At 42.7% G+C, this 24,140-nt stretch overlaps 1 protein-coding gene across 3 annotated transcripts in view; it reads left to right on the forward strand.

Annotated features, from left to right (window-relative positions):
• Positions 1-24,140, forward strand: part of SLC25A36 (solute carrier family 25 member 36) — a 56,715-nt gene that overhangs the window by 28,227 nt on the left and 4,348 nt on the right. The window contains exons 3-7 of one of the 3 annotated variants that reach the window (XM_029073290.1): positions 1,807-1,884; positions 8,018-8,118; positions 15,990-16,056; positions 20,750-20,887; positions 21,627-21,916. In XM_029073290.1, coding sequence (XP_028929123.1) covers positions 1,807-1,884; positions 8,018-8,118; positions 15,990-16,056; positions 20,750-20,887; positions 21,627-21,916 — 674 coding nt within the window. The remainder of the gene's footprint in view (positions 1-1,806; positions 1,885-8,017; positions 8,119-15,989; positions 16,057-20,749; positions 20,888-21,626; positions 21,917-24,140) is intronic. The other 2 variants (XM_029073301.1, XM_029073297.1) reach the window with 2 other exon arrangements.

The following is a 24,140-nucleotide window of genomic DNA, read 5'->3' on the forward strand; positions in this document are numbered from 1 at the left end:
CTCTTAATCAATCAATGGTATTTGTTGAGCACTTAGGATGTGCAGAGCAGTGCACTCTACTGTACTGTAAGGGAGAGTGATAGGGAAGATGGGAGCTTAGTCGGGGAAGGCCTCAATCATTTGTATTTAGTTCTTACTGTGTGCAGAGCACTGTACTACAGAGTTGGTGGACACATTCCCTGCCCATCGGGAGCGTAAATAGTCTAGAGTCTTGGAAGAGATGTCCTTTTTATAAGACTCCGAAGGTGGGGAGAGTTATCACCTGGTCAGATATGAAAGCAGTTGAGGGGGCCGGGGAGGGAATTCCAGGCAAGGGACAGGACGTGGGCAAGGGATTGGCGATGAGATAGAGGCGTAGTGACTAGAGTGGTGGTGGTGTGAGTCCACTGGGTATGGTAGTATTCTTCTGTTCTCTGGCTACCGGCACTCCCTGGGCGAACTCGTTCGCTCCCTTGGCTTCAGCTACCATCGTTATGTGGCTGATTCCCCAATTTGCCTCTCCAGCGCTGACCTCTCTCCTTCTGGGCAGTCTCGCATTTCCTCTTGCTTTCAAGACACTTCTGCCTGGATGTCCTGCCGACACTTCAAATTATACATGCCCCAAAAAGAACTCTTCATCTTAACACCCAAATTCTGTCCTCCCCCTGTCTTTCCCATCACTGTTGACAGTGCCACTATCCTTCGTGTCTCACAAGGCCATAAGCCTGCCATTAACCTCAACTCACTTCTGCCATACAACCCGCATACTCACTCTGCCCCGGATCCTTTGGATTCTACCTTCCGCCTAAAATCTGGCCTTTCATCGCCATCCAGACTACTACCATGTTAATACAGGCACTTATCCCGCCTTGACTATTGCGTCTTACCTCCTCGCTGACCTCCCCGCCGCCTCTCTCTCGCCACTCCAGTCCATAATTCCGTCTGTTGCCTGGATCCTTTTTCTGATCAGCCGTTCAGCCCATGTCAAGACCCTCCCGCGGTTGCCCATCCACCTCCGGGTCAGACAGAAACTCCTTTCCGTCGACTTTCAAGAACACAATCAGCTCGCCCCATCCTGCCTCGCCTCACCGATTTCATCCTGCCGCCCAGCCTGCACACTTCACTCCTTTAGCACCACTTGCTCACTGTGCCTCGGTCTCGTCTATCTCACCGCCGGCCCTTTTCCCACATTCTCCTTCTGGAACTCCCACTCCATATACACCAAACCATCATCCTCCCCAACCTCCAAGCTTTATTAAGGTCACACGTCCTCCGAGAGGCCTTTCCTGGTTAAGCCCTCTTTTCTCCAATTCCCTCTCCTTTCTGCGTCGCCTGTGCATCTGTACCCTTAGAGCACCTGATATACACTCCACCCTCAGCCCCATAGGACTTATGAACATATCCTTAATTTATATATTTATATTATTGCCTGTCTCCCCTTCTAGACTGTAAGCTCCTCGTGGTCAGGGAATGGGTCTCCCCGCTCTGTATTGTACTCGCCCAAGCCCTTAATACAGTTCTTTGCAAACAGTACACGCTCAGTAAACACTGTTTTGGTACATAGATGAGTTGTGAGTCATTTTTTAAGTTACCTCTCTAACTTGGACTCGCGGAGGAATCTGTAATGAATGAACCTATTTTCTCTCAAAGCTGAATAGCTGTCTTGTCAGGATATCATTTAGGAAGGGTAGTATCTTTCTATAGTTCAACAGAAGTGACATTTTTGAGAAACTCTTAGTTGATCAGTTAGCAGGAAAGAAGCCAAAAGGTATTTCAAGGTTTTAATCTGACTGGTTCCTCAGAAATATCTTGTTTTCTTCCTTTCAGGATGATCTTGGAAAAAGAAGGTCCTCGTTCGTTATTTAGAGGCCTTGGCCCTAATTTGGTGGGAGTGGCCCCTTCCAGGTAAAAATGTATTGAAAATATTAAGCAAAAACCTGCCTCTTATTGGGTTTCTTTTTGAAGACGTGAAGAATTTTCCTGAACGGGTTTGTAATATTGCATTTGAAAGTATTATGTTAAAGACAACATGAGGATTTTTGATTTGTTTCAGAAATCAGTGAAGTGCTTCTCAAGAAGCACTCCCTCAACCATAATAATGATTGTGGCATTTGTTAAGCGATTTTTATATACCAATGACAGTACTAAGCTCTGGGGTAGATACAAAATAATCAGTTTAGACACAGTTTCTGACCCACATGGGACTCACAGTCTAAGAGGGAGGGAGAGCAGATATTGAGTCCTCCTCATACAGATGAGGAAACGGACACACAGAGACGTGAAGTGACTTGCCCAAGGTCACCCAGTAGGCAAGTGGCGGAGCTGGAATTAGAACCCAGGTCCTCTGACTCCCAGGCCTGTGCTCTTTCCACTAAGAAGCGCTGCTCCTTGGTGGCTACTCTCCTCTTCCATATGGATTTACCTTTGCTCTCTCCACTTGCTGTATTTGGAGCTGAGAATGAGTTTAAAAATGTAAGAGAATTATGAGGATCCTTGCAGATGCCAAAAAATCAGGCACTATAGGGAGTACAATTTAGAAATTGGCATGATTCATCAACTGTGGGGGGGAAAAAAAACTAGCTAGTTGATTCCATTGTCCAGGTCATTAGACTTCATGCTCATTTTGAAGCTGGTTAGATGGTTGAAGTTTGGGTAGATGATAATAATGGTATTAATATTTAAGTGCTTACCATGTGCCAAGGACTGTACTAAACCCTGGGATAGAGACAAGTTAATCAGGTCGGGCATAGTCCCTGTCCCACATGGGCCATCCCGCCTACGGGGGAGGGAGAACAGGTACTGAATCCTCATTTTACCGATGAAGAAACTGAGGCACAGAGAAGTTAAGTCACTTCCCCAGGGTCACACAGCAGGCAAATGGCAGGACGTGAGTAGAGGGCGGACGAGGCTTAGTAAGTAGGCTTGGTTTCGAGGACTGAGCGATAATGGGAGAGGAGCAAGAGAAGGTAGGAAGGAGAGAGCTGATCTAGTGCTCTAAAGCCATCGGCAGAGAGTTTCTGTCAGATGTGGAGATGGATGGACAACCAGGAATGGTTTTTGAGGAGTGTAAACTGAGCAAGGGCAGCGACCAGTCCGGATTTTTCTCATGTTACTTTCACACTGTGTTTATTGTAGATGCTAAACGATACAGTTGAATGTTGGGCTGACTCAGGATCAGTAAGGCTTCTGGCGGAGTAGGAGAGCTGCTGTGGGTTTGTGGAGCTTTGAGCAACGAGGGAGATAGTTTAAGCACAGGACTTTTACATTTTAAATGTCCCTCTGTGGACACTCAGGCATTCTGTCTGTGCCGTTGCAGAACTTCTTGTTTTCATTAACTATTCTGTCAATTCTATTTCTTTCTGTCTCCTCCACCTGCCCCCAGTCTCCAATGATGTCTTTTCCAGAGACTTCCACCTTTCCATCTTCGGTAACGGTGTTTGACCTGACAGATGACCGCAGACATGATTTTTCCTATCCTCAAAATCTTGATCAAATACTTGCTTCAATTAAGCATTTGCTAAAGAGCACCTGGGCAGCATTTTTTTTTGTTTGACTAAGCTGCGAAATTGGAGGGAACACAACATATATCATGCTACATGGGGTTCAGTGTCCCATTTTTTAAACCAGACAGAACTCAACGAGGGCTTTGCCGTTCCAGTCGGAAGGAAAACATGTTTGCGGAGCTAATGATGTCAACTTAATGATACGTGAGAATAGGGACGTGGGCTGTGGATTCAGGCCTTCAGATCTTTTTGATACATGTGCTCTTAGCCAAACAAAAATTTTAAAAGCAAGTTTTAGTCACAAAAAGTTGATAATTATGCATTTGTCAGTTCAGTTTTTGATAAATTAAAAGTTTGGTTAAGACATTTTAGGCTTATTCAAAACAATATCCTTCTTTTGGTATTCTGCGTTAATATATACAGTGTTTCTTCTAAAAAAGGATCACACTTATTAATCTTTTTTCTTGCCTGCCTAAATTTGTGAATAAGACTAATGAGGTTTAAGGCCGTTCTTATTGAATAGTATCTGATTTTTTTAATGGTATTTGTTACTCAGTAGGTGTCAGGCACTGTAATAAACATTGGGTTCGGTACAAACTAACCGGTCTGTACCCTGTCCTTGTCCCACATGGGATTTAAGTCTCCCCATTTTGCAGAAGAGTTAATTGAGGCACAGAGAAGTTAAGTGACTTGCCCAGGGTCACACAACAGACAACTGGTAGAGCTAGGTTTAAAATCCAGGTCCTTCTGACTCCCAAACCTACGCTTAATCTAGTAGGCCACATGCTCCTCTATCTTTATGTGAATTTGGTGTTTCATTTAATGCAGTAACAATCAGCCAGTCCTATTTATTGAGTGCTTATCATGAGCAGAGCACTGTACTAAATGTTTGGGAGAGTAGAGTATAACTAATAAGACATTCCCTGTCCACAACGAAAGCAGCGTGGCCGTGTGGAAAGATCTCAGCCTGGGACTCAGAGGACCTGGGTTCTAGTCCTGGCCCTGGCACTTGCCAGCTGGGTCACCTTAGGCACTCAATCACTTGACTTCTTTGTGCCTCAGGTTCTTCACCCGTAAAATGGGGATTCAGATCCTGTCCTCCCTCCGTCTTAGACCAGGAGTCCCATGTGGGACAGGGAGGGTGTCTAACCTAGACTGTACGATCCTTGTAGGCAGAGGACGTGTCTACCATCTCTGTTATTTTGTACTCTCCCAAGCGCTTACTACGGTGCTGTGTATCAGTAATCACGCAATAAATACCGTTGGTTGATGGAAGCCAAAGAGCAATGTATTGTAGGAAAAGTCAAGGCTTGCAAAATGAATTGATTTGCTGGGTCCTTACAATAGCCCTCCAAGGCAGTGAAATAGTCATATTTATTGAGCAGATTACTGTGTACAGAGCACTGTGCTAAGCACTTTCACTTAGTACAGTAGCTCCCAGTGCCCAACAGTGCCCTAGTAAAAGCGTGGTGCAGGGAGGCAGCGTGGCGTAGTGGGTAGAGCACGGGTTTGGGAGTCAGAAGGTCATGAGTTCTAATCTTGGCTCCGCCACTTGTCCGCCGTGACCTTGAGCAAGTCAGTTCACTTCTTCGTGCCTCAGTTCCCTCATCTGTAATTGATACCGTGAGCCCCACGAAGGTCAGGAACTGTGTCCAGCCTGATTTGCTCGTATCCAACCCAGTGCTTAGTGCAGTACCTAGCACAGAGGAAGTGCCTAACAAATGACATTATTATTATTCTTATTCTAAAATAGTGTCTGATATTAACCTTCCACACGTGATAGGAACATGCCACTGTCTTTTGCTCCTCCATCTCCCTTCTTTTCTGTTCCTGTTTTGGGAGTAGTAAGGTAAGTGTTTAAGTAGGTTGGGCTATCCTGTAGGACAGAGACCCCCTTATTCCCTCCCTCTCCCATTCCTGACAGCTGGAAAGCAGAAGCCCAGAGAAGAAAATCTGTATCCGTACCTTATTTTTGGTACTGGTGGCTCTGGTACTGGAAAAGCCATGTGGCCTAGTGGATCTGGGAGTCAGAGGACCTGGGTTCTAATCCGGTCTCCACCAATCGTCTGCTCTGTGACCTCGGTCAAGTCTCTTCACTTCTCAGTGCCTCAGTTCCCTCATCCGCACAATGGGGGTTCAATAGCCGTTCTCCCTCACGCTTAGAACGTGAGCCGCATGCGGGACCTGATGATCTCGTATCTATCCCAGTGCTTAGTGCAGTGCTTGATACGTAGTAAGCACGTAAAAAATACCAAATACCACAATATGGGTGCCATTTTGAGTTTGGGACCTGGATGGTTGAACTCTGGCCTTTATCTCCCCGGAGAGAGGGAGGGATGTGGGTGGAGGGGAGTGGGTGGGTGAGTTGCTGAGAAGGATTCCTGTCAGCTACAGAAGCTGGGAAGAATCAGGCCCTGGGCATTGTCACTGCCTTATGGATGGTATGATTGGCAGATAGGAAAAGACAGCGAGAGATTTTTTTTTTTTTTTAATGGTATTTAAGTGCTTACTCTGTGCCAGGCACTTTCCTAAGCACTGGGGCAAATACAGGGTAACCAGGTTGGACGCAGTCCATGCTGCACATGGGGCTCCCAGTCTTAGTCCACTGTGGGTTTCCAAGCTCTCCATTACCTTTCCCCTTCTTATCTCACTTCTCTTCCCTCCTTCTACATCCCAGCCCGCACACTCCGCTCCTCTGGTTCTCCCTTTCTCACTGTGCCTCAATCTCACCTGTCTCGCCGTTGAATCCTGGCCCACGTCCTACCTCTGGCCTGGAACACCCTCCCTCCTCAAAACCGCCAAACAATCACTCTTCCCCCCTTCAAAGACCTACTAAAGGCTCACCTCCTCCAAGAGGCCTTCCCAGACTAAGCCCCCCTTTTCCTCCGCTCCCCTTCTCTTCCGTGGCACCTCGACTCACCCCCTTTGCTCCCCACAACACTTACGTATATATTTATAATTTTATTTATTTATATTGATGCCTGTTTACTTGTTTTGATGTGTATATATCTACAATTCTCTTGATTTTGGTGCCTCTTTATTTGTTTCGATATCCGTCTTCCCCCTTCTAGACTGTAAGCCTGGTGTGGGCAGGCATGTCGAGAAGCAGCATGGCATAGCGGAGAGAACACAGCCTGGAAGTCAGAAGGTCATGGGTTCTAATCCCGGCTCCGCCACCTGTCTGCTATGTGACCTTGGGCAAGTCAGCGTGGCTCAGTGGAAAGAACACAGGCTTGGGGGTCAGAGGTCATGGGTTCTAATCCCGGCTCTGCCACTTGTCAACTGAGTGACCTTGTGCAAGTCACGTAACTTCTCTGTGCCTCCGTTATCTCATCTGTAAAATGGGGATGAAGACTGTGAGTCCTACATGGGACAATCTGATTACCTCATATCTACCCCAGCACTTAGAACAGTGCTTGGCACATAGGAAGCGCTTAACAAATACCAACATTATTATTATTACTTCATTTCTCTGGGTCTCAGTTACCTCATCTGGAAAATGGGGAATTGAGATCGTGAGCCCCACACGGGTCAGGGACTTTGTCCAACCCAGTTTGCTTGTATCCACCCCGGCACTTAGAACAGTGCCTGGGACGTGGTAAGCGCTTAACAAATACCATCACTTTTAAGCACTTAGTACAGTGCTCTGCACACAGTAAGCGCCCAGATACGATTGAATGAATGGAATTCTCTTTTTATTGATGAATTGTACTTTCCAAGTACTTAGTTCAGTGCTCTGCACCCAGTAAGTGCTCAGTAAATATGATTGAATGAATAATCCCCATTTTTGCAACTGAGGTAACTGAGGCCCAGAGAAGTGAAGTGATTTGCCTAAGCACACAGCAGACAAGTGGCAGACCTGCAACTAGAACCCAGGTCCTTCTGACTCCCAGGCTTGTGCTCTGTCGACTAGGCCACACTGCTGGAAGCTAAGGCCCAGTAAAGATAGGCCCATCAGCCCGCCATTTTCGCCGAGCTGCTCTCCAGGCCATTTTGTTCATTCATTCAGTCGTATTCATTGAGCGCTTACTGTGTGCAGAGCACTGTACTAAGCAGAGAAAGTACAACACAAGAAAAAACAGTGAGGTTCCCGGTCCGCCAGGAGCTTACAGCGAACACAGAGGGGGCCAGCCCAGAATCCTTGGGCTGAGGGGCGGTGAGGGGTGGGGGAGAGATTAATTTGCTTCTGCTCCATTCTGACAGGAGCTGTCGATTCTTTCTGATCAGGGTGGCGGAGGAAGAAGGGCTAGTGTCTAGGGTGGAGTTGGAGGCTTAACCCATGGTGAGGCTGAGGAGGGGGAGGCTACAAGAAGCCACGTATGGGTGACCCATCCGCTGTCACCTCGCCCCCGTCGAGCTGGCATATCTCTCTCTAGGGCTGGCTAACTTTAGGAGGAGGAAAACAAATTAAATTATAAGGAAACTTGCCTCAACGGCCCGCGTCGAGTAGGGGCGAATAAAACGTCTCAGGCCATATGAATGCTGCGATGAGTCGAGTTAATGATGTGGTGATTCTGATCTCGTCTGTCTCGTAGAGCAATATATTTTGCCGCATACTCAAATTGCAAGGAAAAATTGAATAATCTGTTTGAACCAGATTCCACCCAGGTTCACATGACCTCGGCAGCAATGGCAGGTAAGAATCTGTCACTTTTTACTTCCTTCAACCTAGGGGCTTGGAATTGATTCAGTAGTGAAGAAAGTGAAATTGGAGAAAGTATTCCGTGCTTGTCATAATGTCCCTTAACATAAGAAGCGGGTGATAAATGCATGTGCTGTGCAGGCAGCTAATAAGCATAAATGGAAGTTTGAGCAATCTAATTTGGATACGCTTTAGTTAATATTGACGTTAGTTACAAGTTTTTAAGTATCCAGCTCATTTTTAATACATGAGTTGTTTTTTTCCTAGTCGTTAAAAAGACCGAGAATGATTTATACTGTATGTAAATTTTGCAGCTGTATTTCATTCTTCTCTCCTCATTGATTTTTTTTATTTGTTAGAGCGTTTTTTTTCCTATGCTGCATGTTTTGGCTTCTGTCTGAAATGTGCCGGCAGCTCTTGGTAAAGTATTAATATGTCCCATGCTCAAATGCTGCTATTTTCTGTGTGTGTGTGTTGTATGATTTGGCAGGCTAAGTTAGTTAATGAAAATGGGTTTGAAATACGAGGGGCGGGGTGGGGGCGTCTAGAACTGTTTTCTTCAAACTCCCTTCGGTTGCTTTTGGAAATGAAATGTAGTCAGTTGTCTGTGGATAGTGAAGAATTCTAATCCCATTTGATAAAATTGGCCATTGCTTTATATTATCGTCCTAAGGCTGAAATTTTAGTTATTTGAATGTTAAAATTTTTATGAACGTGTATCCTGCAGGTGTTTTAAAAGAAAACAGATTACACTGTCACTGGTGTTTACTCTTCTTGTCCTTCTCTCCTCCCTTCTATCCAATCCCAGCCGTTTTTCTGTTTAAGTGCCACAGAAAACTCAAAGTGATTCGTTTTTGACTATTATTTTACCGTACATTTAAGACATAAATTAGATCAATTTGCTACAGAGTAAGTTGAACAGCTCCTTTCTGAAAGGTGGATATAGTAAGTCTAGCATTTTCTTGCATTATGGAAAATAAAATCCTTGTAAACCTCCACATGTCTGATGTAAGATAATTATGCTTTATACAGGAGAACTTGTGGTACTTCATAAAGCAGATAATTGACTGTGACATCAAGAGTTTGATATTGCAGGGGGTTTGACCCCGTTAGATGCAACTAAAGTGGTTACGATCTACTTTTCTAGTTGTGGAAAAAATGTTGGCCGTAGACTATCTGGTTGGTTAAATAAAGATAATGTAGATTATCACTACATTTACTTCATACAAGTAAATTTGGGTCTTTTCTGAATTGGAATAAAAGGGAGGTGGAATAGAAGATAATATTCGACACTACTGTATAACTGCATCACAGTCAGTTAGTTGCTTCGTAGGCGCTGATGATGATGTCAAGATTTTTTTCTCCTTTACCTGTGTTCTTTTTTTTTCCCCAGAGAATTATAAAGAAATGTTATTTTTTCCTTTGAGAGAGAACTGAAGACATGAACACGGATAGGCATTCCCTTTAAATTATGAGGACAGCTCTTTTATAACCAGTACTGCAAATATAGGTTCAGAATATTCCAATTTAAATTTTTCAGCACGTGTGTTTCATGTTGCAAAGTACCTCAGAAGAATAGTTACATTTTTGTGTTTTTCTCCCTTGTGTGGGGAACCTGCCCCTCTCCGTGTGTACCCTGATCTTATTGTCCCTTGAGTTCCCAGAGCCTCAACCCCTTTTTGAAGTATTTCTACCTATTCTTAGAGGTTGATGTGTTGTATACCCATTGGCATGTAAAACACTTTTCCCAGTTGGAGCTGTGTTTTGGGGTTTGGTTTTTTTTTTGTTTTTTTTTTTTACTTTTGTTTTGTTTTTTTTAATAAGCATTATGATCCAAAGGCTTCCTTGTAGTGTTATTGAGCTTTGCACTTATACACTTAACCGTCTGGTTGGTGAAACTAAATGCCCCTTTGCCAGTTGACAAAGAAGGTGTCATTGTTTTTGTCCTTGCAATATCTAGTACAGTATGCAGACTTCCTTGGAAGCATTTGTAATTCTGTACTAAATATGAAAGACTGTGCGATGCTGGAATTAGTTATCCGAAGAGCCATTTTAAAAATTGGAGAAGCTTCTCAAAAGATGCTAACCTTGTCACATGAATATCAGGAAGTGCACTAAAATCAGCCATTAACATTGCCTGCAAGTTGTTGGGGCTTTTTTTTTTTTAATCCACCAGGCATCGGCACATATAAAAGTGAAGGATTCAGAGTGACGTCGAGAAGTTAGTTGAGTTCCCACAGAGTTAGAATTCTGTATGTGTTTAAACCGTTGAACATTTCCCAGGTAGTATTGTGAAGTGGCAGTAGAAGCACACAGCATTCGTTTCCGTGTAAATACGTGAAACGGCAATAGGCTATCCCATTTTAAAGTTTCCTTTTTAAAATGCATACACACTGTTCTTTAAGCGTGCACAACACTGATGCAAATCTCGGAAGTTTTGAAAATGAAAGATGTCAGAAGTGTACTTTTTTCATTCCCTGTTATTACCAAATCAATTAAAGATGCCCCTATTGATAATAAAACAAAATGAATCGAAGTAATACTCACCTTTCTTTGGTTTAGCCTAACTGGATCTAATCCGTTCAAAGCACGTTTTAGTTTTAGGCATATTTCGAAGCAGAGTTTCTTCAGTTAATCTAAAATAGAGAGAATGTTCAAGTTTTTAATTCGCTCTTGTTTAAGTAGTTACACCTTAGAGGCAATCAGTCAGTGTTATTTATTGGGTGCTTACAGTGTGTAGAGCACTGAACTAATTGTTTGGGAGAGTACAATTGATTGATTGCTACAATACAAAAGAGTAGGTATAGATTATCCTTGCCGGTGAAAAAGGGCACTCAACCATCATTTTTTTATCGGGGTGCATTCTGCCACTTAGAAATTAATATCTGCCCTAAGACCTGGTGATATAGTTTTCATTTGATTTGAAAAGAGTTTTACAGACAGTAAAGGTGATTCCTTTTTTTAAAGGAAGGTTTTACATCTCTGGAGTCCCACGTACATGTTTGTGTGTTTATATACACATATATATATATGTGTGTGTGTGTATGTATACACGCATATAATTTCTCATGGCTGGATACAGATGGCAGCGTGGCTCAGTGGAAAGAGCCCGGGCCTGGGAGTCAGAGGTCATGGGTTCGAATCCCAGCTCTGCCACTTGTCAGCAGTGTGACTGTGGGCAAGTCACTTCACTTCTCTGTGCCTCAGTTACCTCATCTGTAAAATGGGAATTAACTGTGAGCCTCACGTGGGACAACCTGATGACCCTGTATCTATCCCAGCACTTAGATCAGTGCTCTGCACATAGTAAGCGCTTAACAAATACCAACATTATTATTATTATTTGGTGGCCGGATACAGATATAAATTGATTGGACTGTGTGCATTTTCACTCCATTATCTGGAGCAAATGATATATGAAAATCTGTATTCTAGAGCCTTTGAAATATATATACATGCTAAACAATGAAGACCATAATACAGAAGTTGAAATAATTTTTCCCCTTATGATAGCCATTCAGCACATTTGAAAGATTTTTTTAGCATCCTTAATTATAAAACCCTCTAAATTTGGGGTATTTGAACACAGATTAGATTATAAGATGGGGGCATGCCCTGGGTACATGCTTTGATTTATCAATTAGAGATAGACATTCAGTGAATACAATCCCAATGATCCCCCTCCAAATATATTTTCCTGACAAGGTTACCATTTTTTTTAAAGCAAAGTTGTGGGTGGCTTCTTTTTCTAGTCGGTAAGTATTTTACAACTACTAAGGTTTGAACTGCTGCAGATGGCAGAAATTTCAGTACTCAGAACATTAAGCCATCTGTGGCCTGGTCTGTTAGTTTTTCCTTCTCTTCTTCTTCTTTTTTTTTTTTTAAATAATTTTAATCTGAAAAATTTAGATCTCACAGGAAATAATTCTCACATCCTTCCAATGGGATTCAATTTGTACACATGTGTCTGATGAGGTCACTGCTTGTTGTTATGATACAGAAAAGCCTGTGTCTATTTTAGGCATTTACTGTACATTTCTCCCGTGAAAAGAGTGAGATCGTGTCATCTCATGCTCCCCATCCGCAGGTCACTTCCTGTAGAAATATGGACTAACTTAAACCTCGTGAGTACTGAACTGAGCGTCTCTTGCAGCCTCTAGTGTAAGAAACACACGTTGGGTTTTTAATATATATCTATATCTATATGGAGTAAATAGATTTAAGGGAAATACACGTTCATTTTCTAGATTTTGTGTGTGTGCGTGTGTGCGCGTTTTATATATATATAAATATATATATATCTATATGGAGTAAATAGATTTAAGGGAAAAACTTTCATTTTCTAGATTTTCTGTGTGTGTGTGTGTGTGTGTGTGTGTGTATGTGCGCTTTATCTTGATACATGTGTGTGTAAAAAACATTCCTACTCATTTGCTCTTTAAAAGGCCCTAATTGTGGTGCAGGAAAAAAACAAAAAAAACACAAAATAGAGGTTAGCCTACATGACCATGTAACATCAGCCAGATGGTCCATCTTGATTAAGTCTTATTGCCTGGTAGTCTTTAAGATTCTGGAGCTCTCTGTTAATGTTGTCCTAGCATCTAAATTTTGTAACCCTTTTAATGTGACATTATCTAATTAGGTACTTAGGGTAGGGCTATTGGCTTTTTCAAAGAAAATGCGGAATACAAATTCCTGGGATCTTAGCTGTTTTAGTTTTTAAGTAGCAATTTTAAAGATTAACTTTGAATTAGTCTCTCCGAAGCAGCAGTTTGGTCTTCATGCACATTGAAGTCGTGTAATGATTGCTAGAGAGGATCTAAGGCAATTTTATCCCCCACTCATTGCACTGCTGTGTGTAAAATGCAGCAGCTTGCTCTAAATGTTGCCGTAAATATTGTTAATTTTGAAGCTGATCAAAAAGGAAACTTTCCGAAATAGTGATCTGCAATTTAATTTGCAGTTTGCTGATGTACACAGAGTGCTGTAAACCCAAAAACTATATACTAGAATTGAGAGTCGGTGCAAAACACTTTTACGCAAGCCGATCAAGATGATCCCTAAAGGAGTGGCAGGTGAACTGAGCACAGGAGTAACTTTCATTTTATGTCTATTTAAAATGCAAGATTGCTTCCTGGAAATTTTTCACGTAGACTTGAGTGAAAGTTTAGGGAAAATCTATTTTTGCCCAAACCCAAGGCAAGTCGTGTTCCCCTCCCCCAGGGTTTGCCCTCAGCAAGAGTTGATCAGATCCAATCTGGGCCTCCCTTGATGTTGAGTAATTTTAGGCCTTTCGCAAGAGTTAACTCTAGGGTCCACTATTTTGATCAACGTTATGGGCAGAAAGAGCACTGAAATAAAATAATGGGAATAGTTTTTTCCCTTGATGCAATAATTTGAAATATGTCTCTGTGCGGAAACCCAGTGTTTAACTTTGGGTTAAAGAAAAAAAAAAAAAGGTATTTTTGGATGCTCATCTTGCGGGGTGACTCAGGGCAGTTTTTTTTTTTTTAAGAGCAATTATGAGCAATGCCGAATGCTTTTGGGTCATGTGCTGCTTAGCATCCATTAACTAACTAACTTGACATTTCTGTGTAGACATTTAGTGATGCTGGTGAATAAATGGGGAAACAAGAAATTGACATTAGCAAAACTAAAATATCAGACTAATGAGTCTAATTTGATTTAAATTAGTGTCTATAGTGTCTATCATTTGCGAAAGCCAATGTAAAAGAACATGTTAACAAACTGACTTAATGAGACCAGAAATAGCGTGAATGTTTTATATTTTTTTTCCATTTTACTAAGAATATTCACATCAAAACAAAAGCCCTGTCTTTAAAAACTTTGAATCTAAATTCTCTTTTCAACAGGCATTTTCAGAGATGCCAGTTGAATCCATAGGGTCAGTTATTACAATTTCAGATCCTTACTTAGTAATCAAATTGAAGCAGAAGTGGAGCAACATACAATGGTTTTGTTTGCTTCAATCAGTCAATCGGTGCTATTTATTGAACGCTTACTACGTGCAGAGCACTGTCCTAAGCGCTTGGAAGAGTACAGTTCAAAAGAGTTGGCGGGCACGTTCCCTGCCCACACCAATTCTAAAGGGTCTCCTCAAAGAAGGTCCCAAACTCCAACTGGATTTGGGGAGATGTGGTCCTGAGGACAGGCCATCCCCAGTAGTTTTTTCTTGAAGGAAAATGGATAGGAATAGGGTTTTCTGGCTATTTAGTCCCCTTTCTCCGAGAAGTTCTGGCTGTAACAGGGCCCGATGAGTCACTCAACCAATTTAACGTTCCCTTAACCTTTCAAAGGTTTTGTTTTATTTTTAAACTTTTGCATCCCTTAGGGGGGGCCCTATTAAGTTGGAAAGCCAAACTCTATTTATGGCAGGAGGCTACTGAAGCACAGCCTTATAAATCTTATTTAATGGAAATCTTTACGATGTAATATCTCAATACAGCAAAGCACTAATATTGTGTCTCAACAGGTCTTCCTGGAGTCTAACCTCCTAACATGTTGAATTGTGCTGTAGGTAGAAATCTACAAGTTATAGAGTGGTATTTTTTTTTTTTAATTTTGTTTTGGTTGTTCTTAGATTCTTAAAAGATAGCGTGTCTGAAGCAGTAGCAGAAAATATTAAAACAGTTAAGATCCCTCGGAATTTCTGAACATCAATTCTTAGTAGTCGAGTTTTCATGGTTAATGGTGTGGGTGGGCAAGCAGTTCTGAGGAATTAGGATGGTTCGAGTTTAATCTCCCTCAGGAGCGTATCCCGAACCAATTTCCTCTAGATGAAGTGTGCATCGTAAATGCCCTTGAATAAGCTAGTATTTTCACGAGGAAAGGAGCACGACGATGCGCCTTCCCCAAGAAGCACATAATGTCAGGGGGTTTGGTATATATCTTTCTGGGAAGTACCACCACCCTTGATCCCTTGATTTATGCCATCAGGAACACTCTCTCCTCCCCCAAAATGGTGGTGGTCCATTCACGGTGGCATAGCTAGCAGTCGAGGTGGCCACCTCCCCCCAACCAACCCCGCTCTTCTAATATCTGAGATTAGGCAACGGAGAGGGAGGCTCTTTTTCCGTTCTGGTTCTTGGTTTGGTTTGGGATTTGTGAATGAATTTTTAAGATGAAAAAGTACATGTTTGACCCATTAACCCTAACAGAAGGATTTAAGCTTTCATAGATGATTTCAATAATTCCATTATTTTAGTAATATCACTAATGTTTATAGGCTTGTACAAGTGTTCATGGGGCCAACCACCAATCCTTGCTTTTTGGCACAGGCTGTTTAAAAAAAAAAAAAAAAAAAGAATATTAATCAATCTTAACCTAAAAGTTATGTAGTGGCCATATTTGATATGATTGATTACGTCTCTTAGCGGCAGTTCAGTTTGTATGCTTTTAAAAGCTCAGACTATATTTCAAAAATTAGAAATTATTTCAAGAGTGCCTTTAATATCCTCAGGAGAAATAAGGTTTCTGAATTAGCTTAGTTTTAATTAAACTTAGAATTTGTTTAGGGAGTAGCGTGAGAACCCAGAAGGTAGAGCTGTGATGGCTGAGGGAGAGGAATTGATACGTAGCCACATCTTATTGTGATAGTGATTTTTTTTAGCTAGGCACTAAATTTGAGAAATGTATTCATATGAAACCCCAGAATAAAGGGGAAAAAGTTTATTGGCTCTGTGGACTTGTAAAAGTCATCCAAAAAAATTAGCCTACAGCAGTGAATTTTTCATTTAAATATTTTACACATCTTCTGTACTGTATACATTGTTTGAAAATGTTGTTTTTTTCAGTTTGCATTGGTTTTCATTATTATCAAAGCTAATTTAATCTTATTTGTTTAGGTTTTACTGCAATCACAGCGACCAACCCCATTTGGCTAATAAAGACTCGGTTGCAGCTTGATGCAAGGTTAGTTGACTATATAATTAAACTTTCTGGACAGGTTTGGTCTAACCACCCTCTAAAAGAATTTTGATTATTTTTTTTAACCCTCAGTGAAGAAACAAATCAGCTGTATTATTTAGCAAAGTGCATTAGTATGGCAAAATGCTATCATACTATAACCTACTCCTTGATTTTTTTCTGTTTTTGTACTTGGTAATGGGTATTCCTTCCTTAGCATCACGTTTTTGCATCTCTTTCTTCGTAAGTTAGATTCAGTGAACGGGATGTTTGGTGAGAACTCATACTTTGGATTTTTTTTGTTGTCACTGTAATCTAGCTCCAGAATTGTGGTAGATGGTTCGTTATCTAGTGATCGTGGTTTTTGAGATCCTCTGTGTAGAGAAAGCAAGAAGGGTGACTCGCCTCTTGGGATAGAAGTGGATCCCTCGCCCTGGCCTGCAGGCATCTCGTAATGGACCTGGATAGCTGTGGAAATAACTCTCCTCCATACACTCAGTTCTGTCAGAATGTGTGTTTTACTGGGCGTCTCGGCCAGAACATAAATTAGGAAATCAGAGAACATCGGTCCGACGATCAATCGGTTGTATTTATTGAGTACTTACCATGTGCTGAGCGATGTACTAAGCGCTTGGGCCAATACAGTATAACAGAGTTGGTAGGCACGTTCCCTGATCACAATGTCCTTACAGTCTAGAGGGGAGCCTATTATATTGTAATTTCCCAGGCACTTAGTACAGTGCTGTGCTCAGAGTGAGCACTCAGTAAACACCATTGATTGATTGATAAAGCCACCAAGCGGTGCCGGAGGAAATGGTGTAAGCGTGTGTGTGTATGGGTGTCGGGCCTGGTGAATGCTGTTAAATTGGACTTCCCCAACGCTTAGTACAGTGCCCTGCACGTTGTAAACCCCCAGTAAACCCCATTGATTGATTGAGAACTGCATCACAAGTTTTTCTTGGTGTGGGACTTGGCGAGAAGGCCACCCCTTCGAAGAACCGGATGTGCTATTTTGCCTCCCAGCAGCAAGAAGTAGAATTCTGAATCTCAAATTCACAGAGGAAAAAGAAGGAAAAGTTGGCTTTTAACAAATGAATTATAATTGAAAGCTTAAAAAATCTCCCAGGCTAGGAGAAACAATTTTCCCTTTTAAATTAGGACTTTGTACCTGGAATAGTGCAGGATAGTAATGTAATTTACATCTGCAATCCATTTGAGTTTGAACAAAACTTGCTCATTAAAATTTTTCACAGCTCTCTATTTTTAGATGGTTGTAAATGCTATTGCCTGGAGCCTATTTTGAAAGTAATCCAGTAGATAAATTATATCAATTAGCTGAATCTGAATTATCTCATCCTCAAATTTAATTGCAGGAATTTCAAGATGAACTACCTAATTCTTATGAGTTATTTGGAAGGGGGCCCAATGCTTCAATCATTTTAGGCTTACTTTTGGAGATAGGGCTTTATAATTGATCCTTAAAGCAGAAAGAATCTGAAAAAGAATGGTGGAGCCGATATTAAAAAAAAAACCACTCTCCAAATAGTCCAAAAGTCAGAATATTTACCTCACCAAAGAAAGGAAGATTTAAGTTTCATGCCTCATTTTAAAGCTTGCATTTTTTGGTATGTTTGGGATTGGATATTTAAATGTTATAACTTGTGAAGAGAACAAAAAATAAGGTCCTGTTCTTAAATGATTTGACTTTATAATTTGAAATTGGAATAGCAAGGGTCAACAGTGTAGAACCAGAAAGTTACATCGGTATTAATCAGTGGTATTTATTGAGGGCTTACTGTTTGTTGAGTATGACATTTGGAAGATTACAGTATGTTCGAGTTGGTGGACGAGATCCCTGCCCTCCAGAAGAGTATAATCTAATGGCATCTCCCAAGTGCTTAGTATTTAATAAATACCACTGATTAATCTTCTTGAGGGGTTAATGGGTCAGGCAGTTAGGAAAGGGAAGTGAGGGGAGAGGGATGACCAGAAATACAACGGGAACCTTGATAGGATGGAAACATTGTCAGTTGCATTCCTGTTCTTGACCAAACTCCTCCACCAACCTTCTCCATCTAATATACACTATTTCCTGGTCTGCTGCTACTTTCCGACTTCTACTTTTAGTTCCAAAGTTCACCTCATCACAAGCTCCCCTTTGAGACTCCTGCTTCCCCTTGCTCGCCTGGAGTGATTCCTTCCACTTGGAAACCCACCAGCCACTTCACCCCCCCCCCCCCCCCCATCATCTTTGTTCTCCTAAAATGTCACTTTTTCTAGAAAGTTATCTCCGATTAATTCCCAACATCCAAAGCTCTGTCAACCCCAACAGTCATCTTTAGCCCATAATCATCAATCAGTCATATTTGTTGAGCCTTTACTTTGTGCGGAGCACTGTGCCGAGCACTCGGGAAAGTGCAGTAGAGAAGCAGCGTCGCCTAGTGAGCATGGGCCTGGGAGTCAGAAGGACCTGAGATCTGATCCCAACCCTGCCACTTGTCCGCTGTGTGATTTCAGGTGAATCATTTCACTTCTCTGGGCCTCAGTTACCTCATCTGTAAAATGGGGATTAAGACTGTGAACCCCATGTGGGACAGGTTCTGTGGTCCCTCCTGATGAGCTCGAATCTGCCCCAGCGCTTAAAACAGTGCTTGGCACATAGTAAGTGCTTAACAAATATTATTATTACCGTATAACGGAGTTGGTAGACGTGTTCTCTGCCCACAAAGAGCTTATAGTCTAGAGGGGAGACAGACATTAAGATAGATTGGGGTTATTTTACTTTTTCTCAAGACTTACGGAGACTCTTAGTTCTCTAACATATGTTTTCTTTCCCATTTTGGATTGATCATGCCACAGAAGAATTAGGGAATCTTCTGACAGTTATCTGTCAAGATACGTCATGACGTAGCATTGAAAGAAATACTTTTGCGAATGTATATGATGACGTTCCAGGCATAAATTCAAAATACAAGTCTTCAGTAACGCAGGCTTCTGCAAGAGCACAAGTCTCACCTAATAGCAGAACTGACAGTATATGTGTCTGCAATTATTTTTTTCATATATTTTGTCCTGACTTATCTCTGCCCCTGCTCTTCGCAAATTAATCTTTCTCCTCCATTAGGTGGTAAATTCCTTGAGGGCAGAGAGTGTGTGCCATGCTACTATTGTACTTTTCCAAATCCTTAGTACAGTGTTCTACACCCTGCAGGCTCTGGACAAATATCAGTGATTAATGGATAACTTACTCTCTAGTATTCCTTGACCAAAACCCTGCAAGTGTACAAAATTCTTTTCTTTTCTTTTTTTTTTTTTTGACATTGCCTCACACTGTATCCAGACAGGAGCATGTTATGGCAAGAAAGTGTCCTAAACACATAAAGAAAGCCTGTGTTATGGCAGAGCTAACTGTACTGGGGTCATGGGCAAGGCAAGTACACAGTAAGGATTTATTGACTATCACTAACAGTCTAGTTTAGTCAGTTTTGTACTGACCCAGTAATCGTAGAATTGGGTGAGTCCTTAAAAGACTGCAGTTAGTTTGCTTTGTCTTTAGGAAGGAGCTAAACTGTCCCAATCAGATAAAATAGAGCGCTCTTGTTATTGGGGGAGTCAAGGAAATAAATTTCTTCCAGAACTTGCGGAAGCCTACGTCTCATTAAGGCCATATGTCACAGGCACGTCTCCTTGGGCAGTTGAGAGTCAAAAGCACCTGGGTTCTGATCGCAGCTCTGCCACCCGTCTGCTGTGTGAACTTGGACAACTTACTTAAATTCTCTGTGCCTCAGTTCCCTTATCTGAAAAATGGGGTTTAAGAGAGTGAGCCCCATGTGGGCCAGGGACTGTGTCCGAACTGATAAGCTTTTATCTACCCCAGCACTTAGTACAGGCCCTGGCACATAGTAAGCGCTTAAGAAATACCATACCAAAAAATGGGAGGAAAAACAAAAAATGGTTTGGGTGCAGTAAACCAAGTAATAGAGGAAAAATTGCGCTTTGTCATAATGAAATAAAAGATTAAACTGGTAAAGTCATTCCATTCCATATTGTATAGCTTTAAATGCAAACCTGGTAATCCTGGGAAGGTCACGAGTAGTAGACACATTCAAACAGTTGCTATGAGTTGAGCCAAAATCCAAAAACCCAAAACCAAGGATGAGAGAGGAAATGTGTAAAATGCATTGGGTGACCTGAACAAGGTTGACAATTTGAACGGGTGGAACCTGCCCCCAAATTTTGATCGTGTGGCGATCATCTTCAGACAAGTACCTTCGCAGTATTTATGAATTTCTTAGGTTATCTATAGGTGAGCTCAGAGAAGCTTACATAGAACCAAAAAAAAAAAATGATTTGGCAAAACAGGTAGATGATGTCACAACATGTGTCACGTAGGCAGTCCGCCGATGAATGTGGCCACGATAGACGAATATGTAAAAAATCAAATTATGAAGGCCTGCACAAACTCAGGGAGACTGTCAAACAGGAGTGGCAACTTGGTATTAGGGCGCTAGTCCCTACTATAGGTCTACGGAGCTGTAGTGCCGTCCAGCGGAACCTAGGCCAGGGAGGTCTAGACTGCTCCTCAGATGTCACCTGTGACTTGTCGAGCTGTTCCATCCATATCGTTTATGGGCTACGCTCAACATCAAATGGTAAGACAGGATTACAAATGAATCCTAAAGCAAAGTCTGTCTCCTAGCACCTCACCTCAATACAGCTGCCCTGGGAGAGACGTGAGGAGAATGAGCGACGGCAGGATACCCAAACAGCTGCTGTACGGAGAGCTGAAATTGGGACACCGAAACCAGGAGGGCAGAGGAAGCGTTTTAAGGACACGGTAAACCGAAGGCTCAGCCAGTGGTGGATCCCAGCTGAAAACTGGAAGTCAAGTACCCCGCAGCGTGGACCTCAAGGAAGGGAGGGGCTCTTCTTAAGCAGGACCTTCGTAAAGATTGGAAAGCAAGGGAGCAAAAGTAGAAGAAGTTGCTAGACGCTGCAGTTGATAAACACGTCAGCACCATAGGGACGGTCTTTATGTGTGCCCGTTGTGGTTGGGGCTAGGGATTCCGCATTGACCTTTTCAGTCACCCATGCATTTGTAGGTGAATCTCATTGCGTTTGTCGTCTTCTTTGAGTGAGGACAGTCCCTGTGAAGGTCCCTATTAAGGGCGCCTTTGCCCAATGCAATCCCATAAAGCTGACCTTGTACACTCTTTACTCGATCTGCTGAGTAACACAAAATTAATAAATGTTATGTGGCCAGTGTGATGAATTTGGGATCAGATGCTCAAAAGAATGTAGTTTACAAATTGGCGGTGGTTATTTGTAAATTCAGTCAATTGTATTTATTGAGCGCTGACTGTGTGCAGAGCACTGTACTGAGCGCTTGGGAGAGTAAAACACAACAGACACAGTCCCTGCCCACAGGACCAGCCATCTTTCCAGAGAGTGCGGTTGTGACAGAATTGCCACATTTTTTCATCTTCATTTAATTGGCTCTGAGCTCTATGAGAAAACAATGCCTTCTTAGTATTTTTAAGTTTAGGGTAACCGGGTGTTTCCTTTTTCTTTTTCAGGAACCGTGGGGAAAAGCGAATGAGTGCTTTTGAATGTGTTCGTAAAGTGTATCAGACAGATGGACTTAAAGGCTTTTATAGGGGAATGTCGGCTTCCTACGCTGGCATATCGGAGACTGTTATTCACTTTGTTATTTACGAAGGTATTAAACAAAAGCTACTGGAATATAAAACTGCGTCTAATGTGGATGATGAGGAGGAGTCTGTGAAAGAAGCTTCAGACTTCGTTGGAATGATGTTGGCTGCGGCCACCTCCAAAACATGTGCCACGTCCATAGCATATCCACATGGTAAGAGACTTGGAATGTACATCGCGAGTAGGTGATTTTTATACCTAAGTGATGTCTTTTATTCCGTCAACCTAATTTGCTAGCACTGGTCTATCTCCGTTACTGATCGAGCTCTGTCGTTCGCATCTGTACAGCTCCGTTATAATGGCTAAAGCCCTAATGTTACCGGCCCTCATAATCCCTGTTTTGTGATGGTTTTTTTTCTTTGTTTAAGACTGTGAGACTAAAGGGAGATGAATAGATGGCTCACATCTGTCACACTGCACCAAGCACTTGGGGGCTTGGGTGGTCCCCTGTGAGAAGCAGAGTGGCCCATTGGATAGATCATAGGCCTGGGAGTCAGAAGGCCCCGGGTTCTGATCCCAGCTCTGCCACTTGTCTGCTGTGTGATCTTGGGCAAGTCACTTTGCCTCTTTGCGCCTCAGTTACCTCGTCTGTAAAATAGGCGTTAAGACTGTGAGCTCCGGACACGGACTGTGACCTACCTGACTACCTCAGCGCTTAGAACGTTGCCTGGCACATAGTAAGCGCTCAGCAAATGCCATAAAGCAAAAAAATCACATTTTGGTAGGATTTAAGACAATGACTCTACCTTTCATCAGTCTTGAAGCTGACCTGTGGTTACTTAGAACTACCCTGATTTTTCTTTGCGTTGCAAGGCAGCCCTGGATCCCTCAGGCTCTGCCCCATAGAACTCTACCCATTTCCTGCAGCTTGTAAGTTCACACCCCTTCCCGCCCCCGTCTATTGATAACACTAAGGCAGTGCAGTTCAATAACATTTGTAAAGCAGGGGATGAAATGGTAGTACTCCAGTCCAAATAAGCAAAATGTGCACGGGCAGCATCTCTAAAAAGTATTTAAATACAACATGATGATATGAGCTTTCCCTGAAGTATTGCACATAATATTAATAATTATAGCATTTGTTAAGCGCTCCTATGTGCTAGGCACGGTACTAAGCGCTGGTGTGGGTTCTAGCAAATCGGGTTGGACACAGTCCCTGTCCCATGTGGGGCTCACAGTCTCAATCCCCATTTTACAGATGAGGGAACTGAGGCCCAGAGAGGTGATTTGCCCAGTGTCACACAGCAGACAAATGGAGCCGGGATTCGACCCATGACCTTCTGACTTCCGGGCCCGTGCTCTATCCGATACGCAGTGCTGCTTCTCTAAATAAGCAGCTTCTCTAAGTACATGAATAAGGTGGAGTAATGAATTGCCAAGCACCTGATTCTCCCAGCCAGGAAACCGATAGCCGAGCCGAGCAGTGCACGGATTGTGGGTTGGTCATAGTGCCCACAGACATTAAGAGAAGCAGCATGGCCTAGTGGACAGAGCATGGACCTGGGAGTCAGAAGGTCCTGGGTTCTAGTCCCGGTTCTACTACTTGTCTGCTCTGTGATCTTGGGAAAGACATTTCATTTCTCTGTGCCTCAGCTCATCTATAGAATGCAGATTAAGACTGTGAGCCCCATGTGGGACATGGACTGTGTCCATCCTGATTAGCTTGTATCTACCCCGCACTTGGAACAGTGCCTGGCACACAGTAAGCGTTTAACGAATGCCACAATTATTATTATTATTATTGTTTCATCTGACTGTCACTCTCGAGATACCCCCGGGCCAAGAATTTGAGCTGGCAAGCCCAGAGAACCCACTCCTTCCCAAAACCATGCTCCATGTCTAAGTGGGCTGCAAAAGTCCAGAGGGTTTCTGGGGAGACCGTTCAGATCTGAGGCTCCCCGTGGGGTGTCGATCTCTCTGGAGGAGCCCAAGAAATCTCGTCTAAGCCCCGGAGCTGACTAAGAACCAGAAACAACTCTAGAACTTCCGAAGAGCCTTCTGTTCCATTCACAAGTCCATTTTGCAAGACAGCCCGGAAGGACAGAAGGAATGCCAGGGCGAGATCTGAGGGCTTTCCTTCAGCTCAGTGATGTCCATGTCAAGCTGTGGAGACCCCTGAGCTTCCCCTTCTCTAAGCTGCCTGTACCTCGAGGGCTCGATGGGCTCCAGTGCTCGCTAATTGGTGTTCTTTTGGCCATCAGCGCTTTCAAGGACTGCACAGAGTCGATTGTTTCTCTGTTAATTTGCCATGTCTCTGCTGGAGTTTATCCCTTCATTTCAGCTCCCCTTTTGCCCCGTTCCTCAGGTCATCCCCTAAATTTCTGTGATAGAGGTGGTTCTTTTTTCACTGCCCTTTGTTCTTACTTTTTTGAGGTGCT

The sequence above is a fragment of the Ornithorhynchus anatinus genome, chromosome 1, assembly GCF_004115215.2.
Source record: "Ornithorhynchus anatinus isolate Pmale09 chromosome 1, mOrnAna1.pri.v4, whole genome shotgun sequence".
In the NCBI taxonomy this organism is placed as follows: domain Eukaryota; kingdom Metazoa; phylum Chordata; class Mammalia; order Monotremata; family Ornithorhynchidae; genus Ornithorhynchus; species Ornithorhynchus anatinus.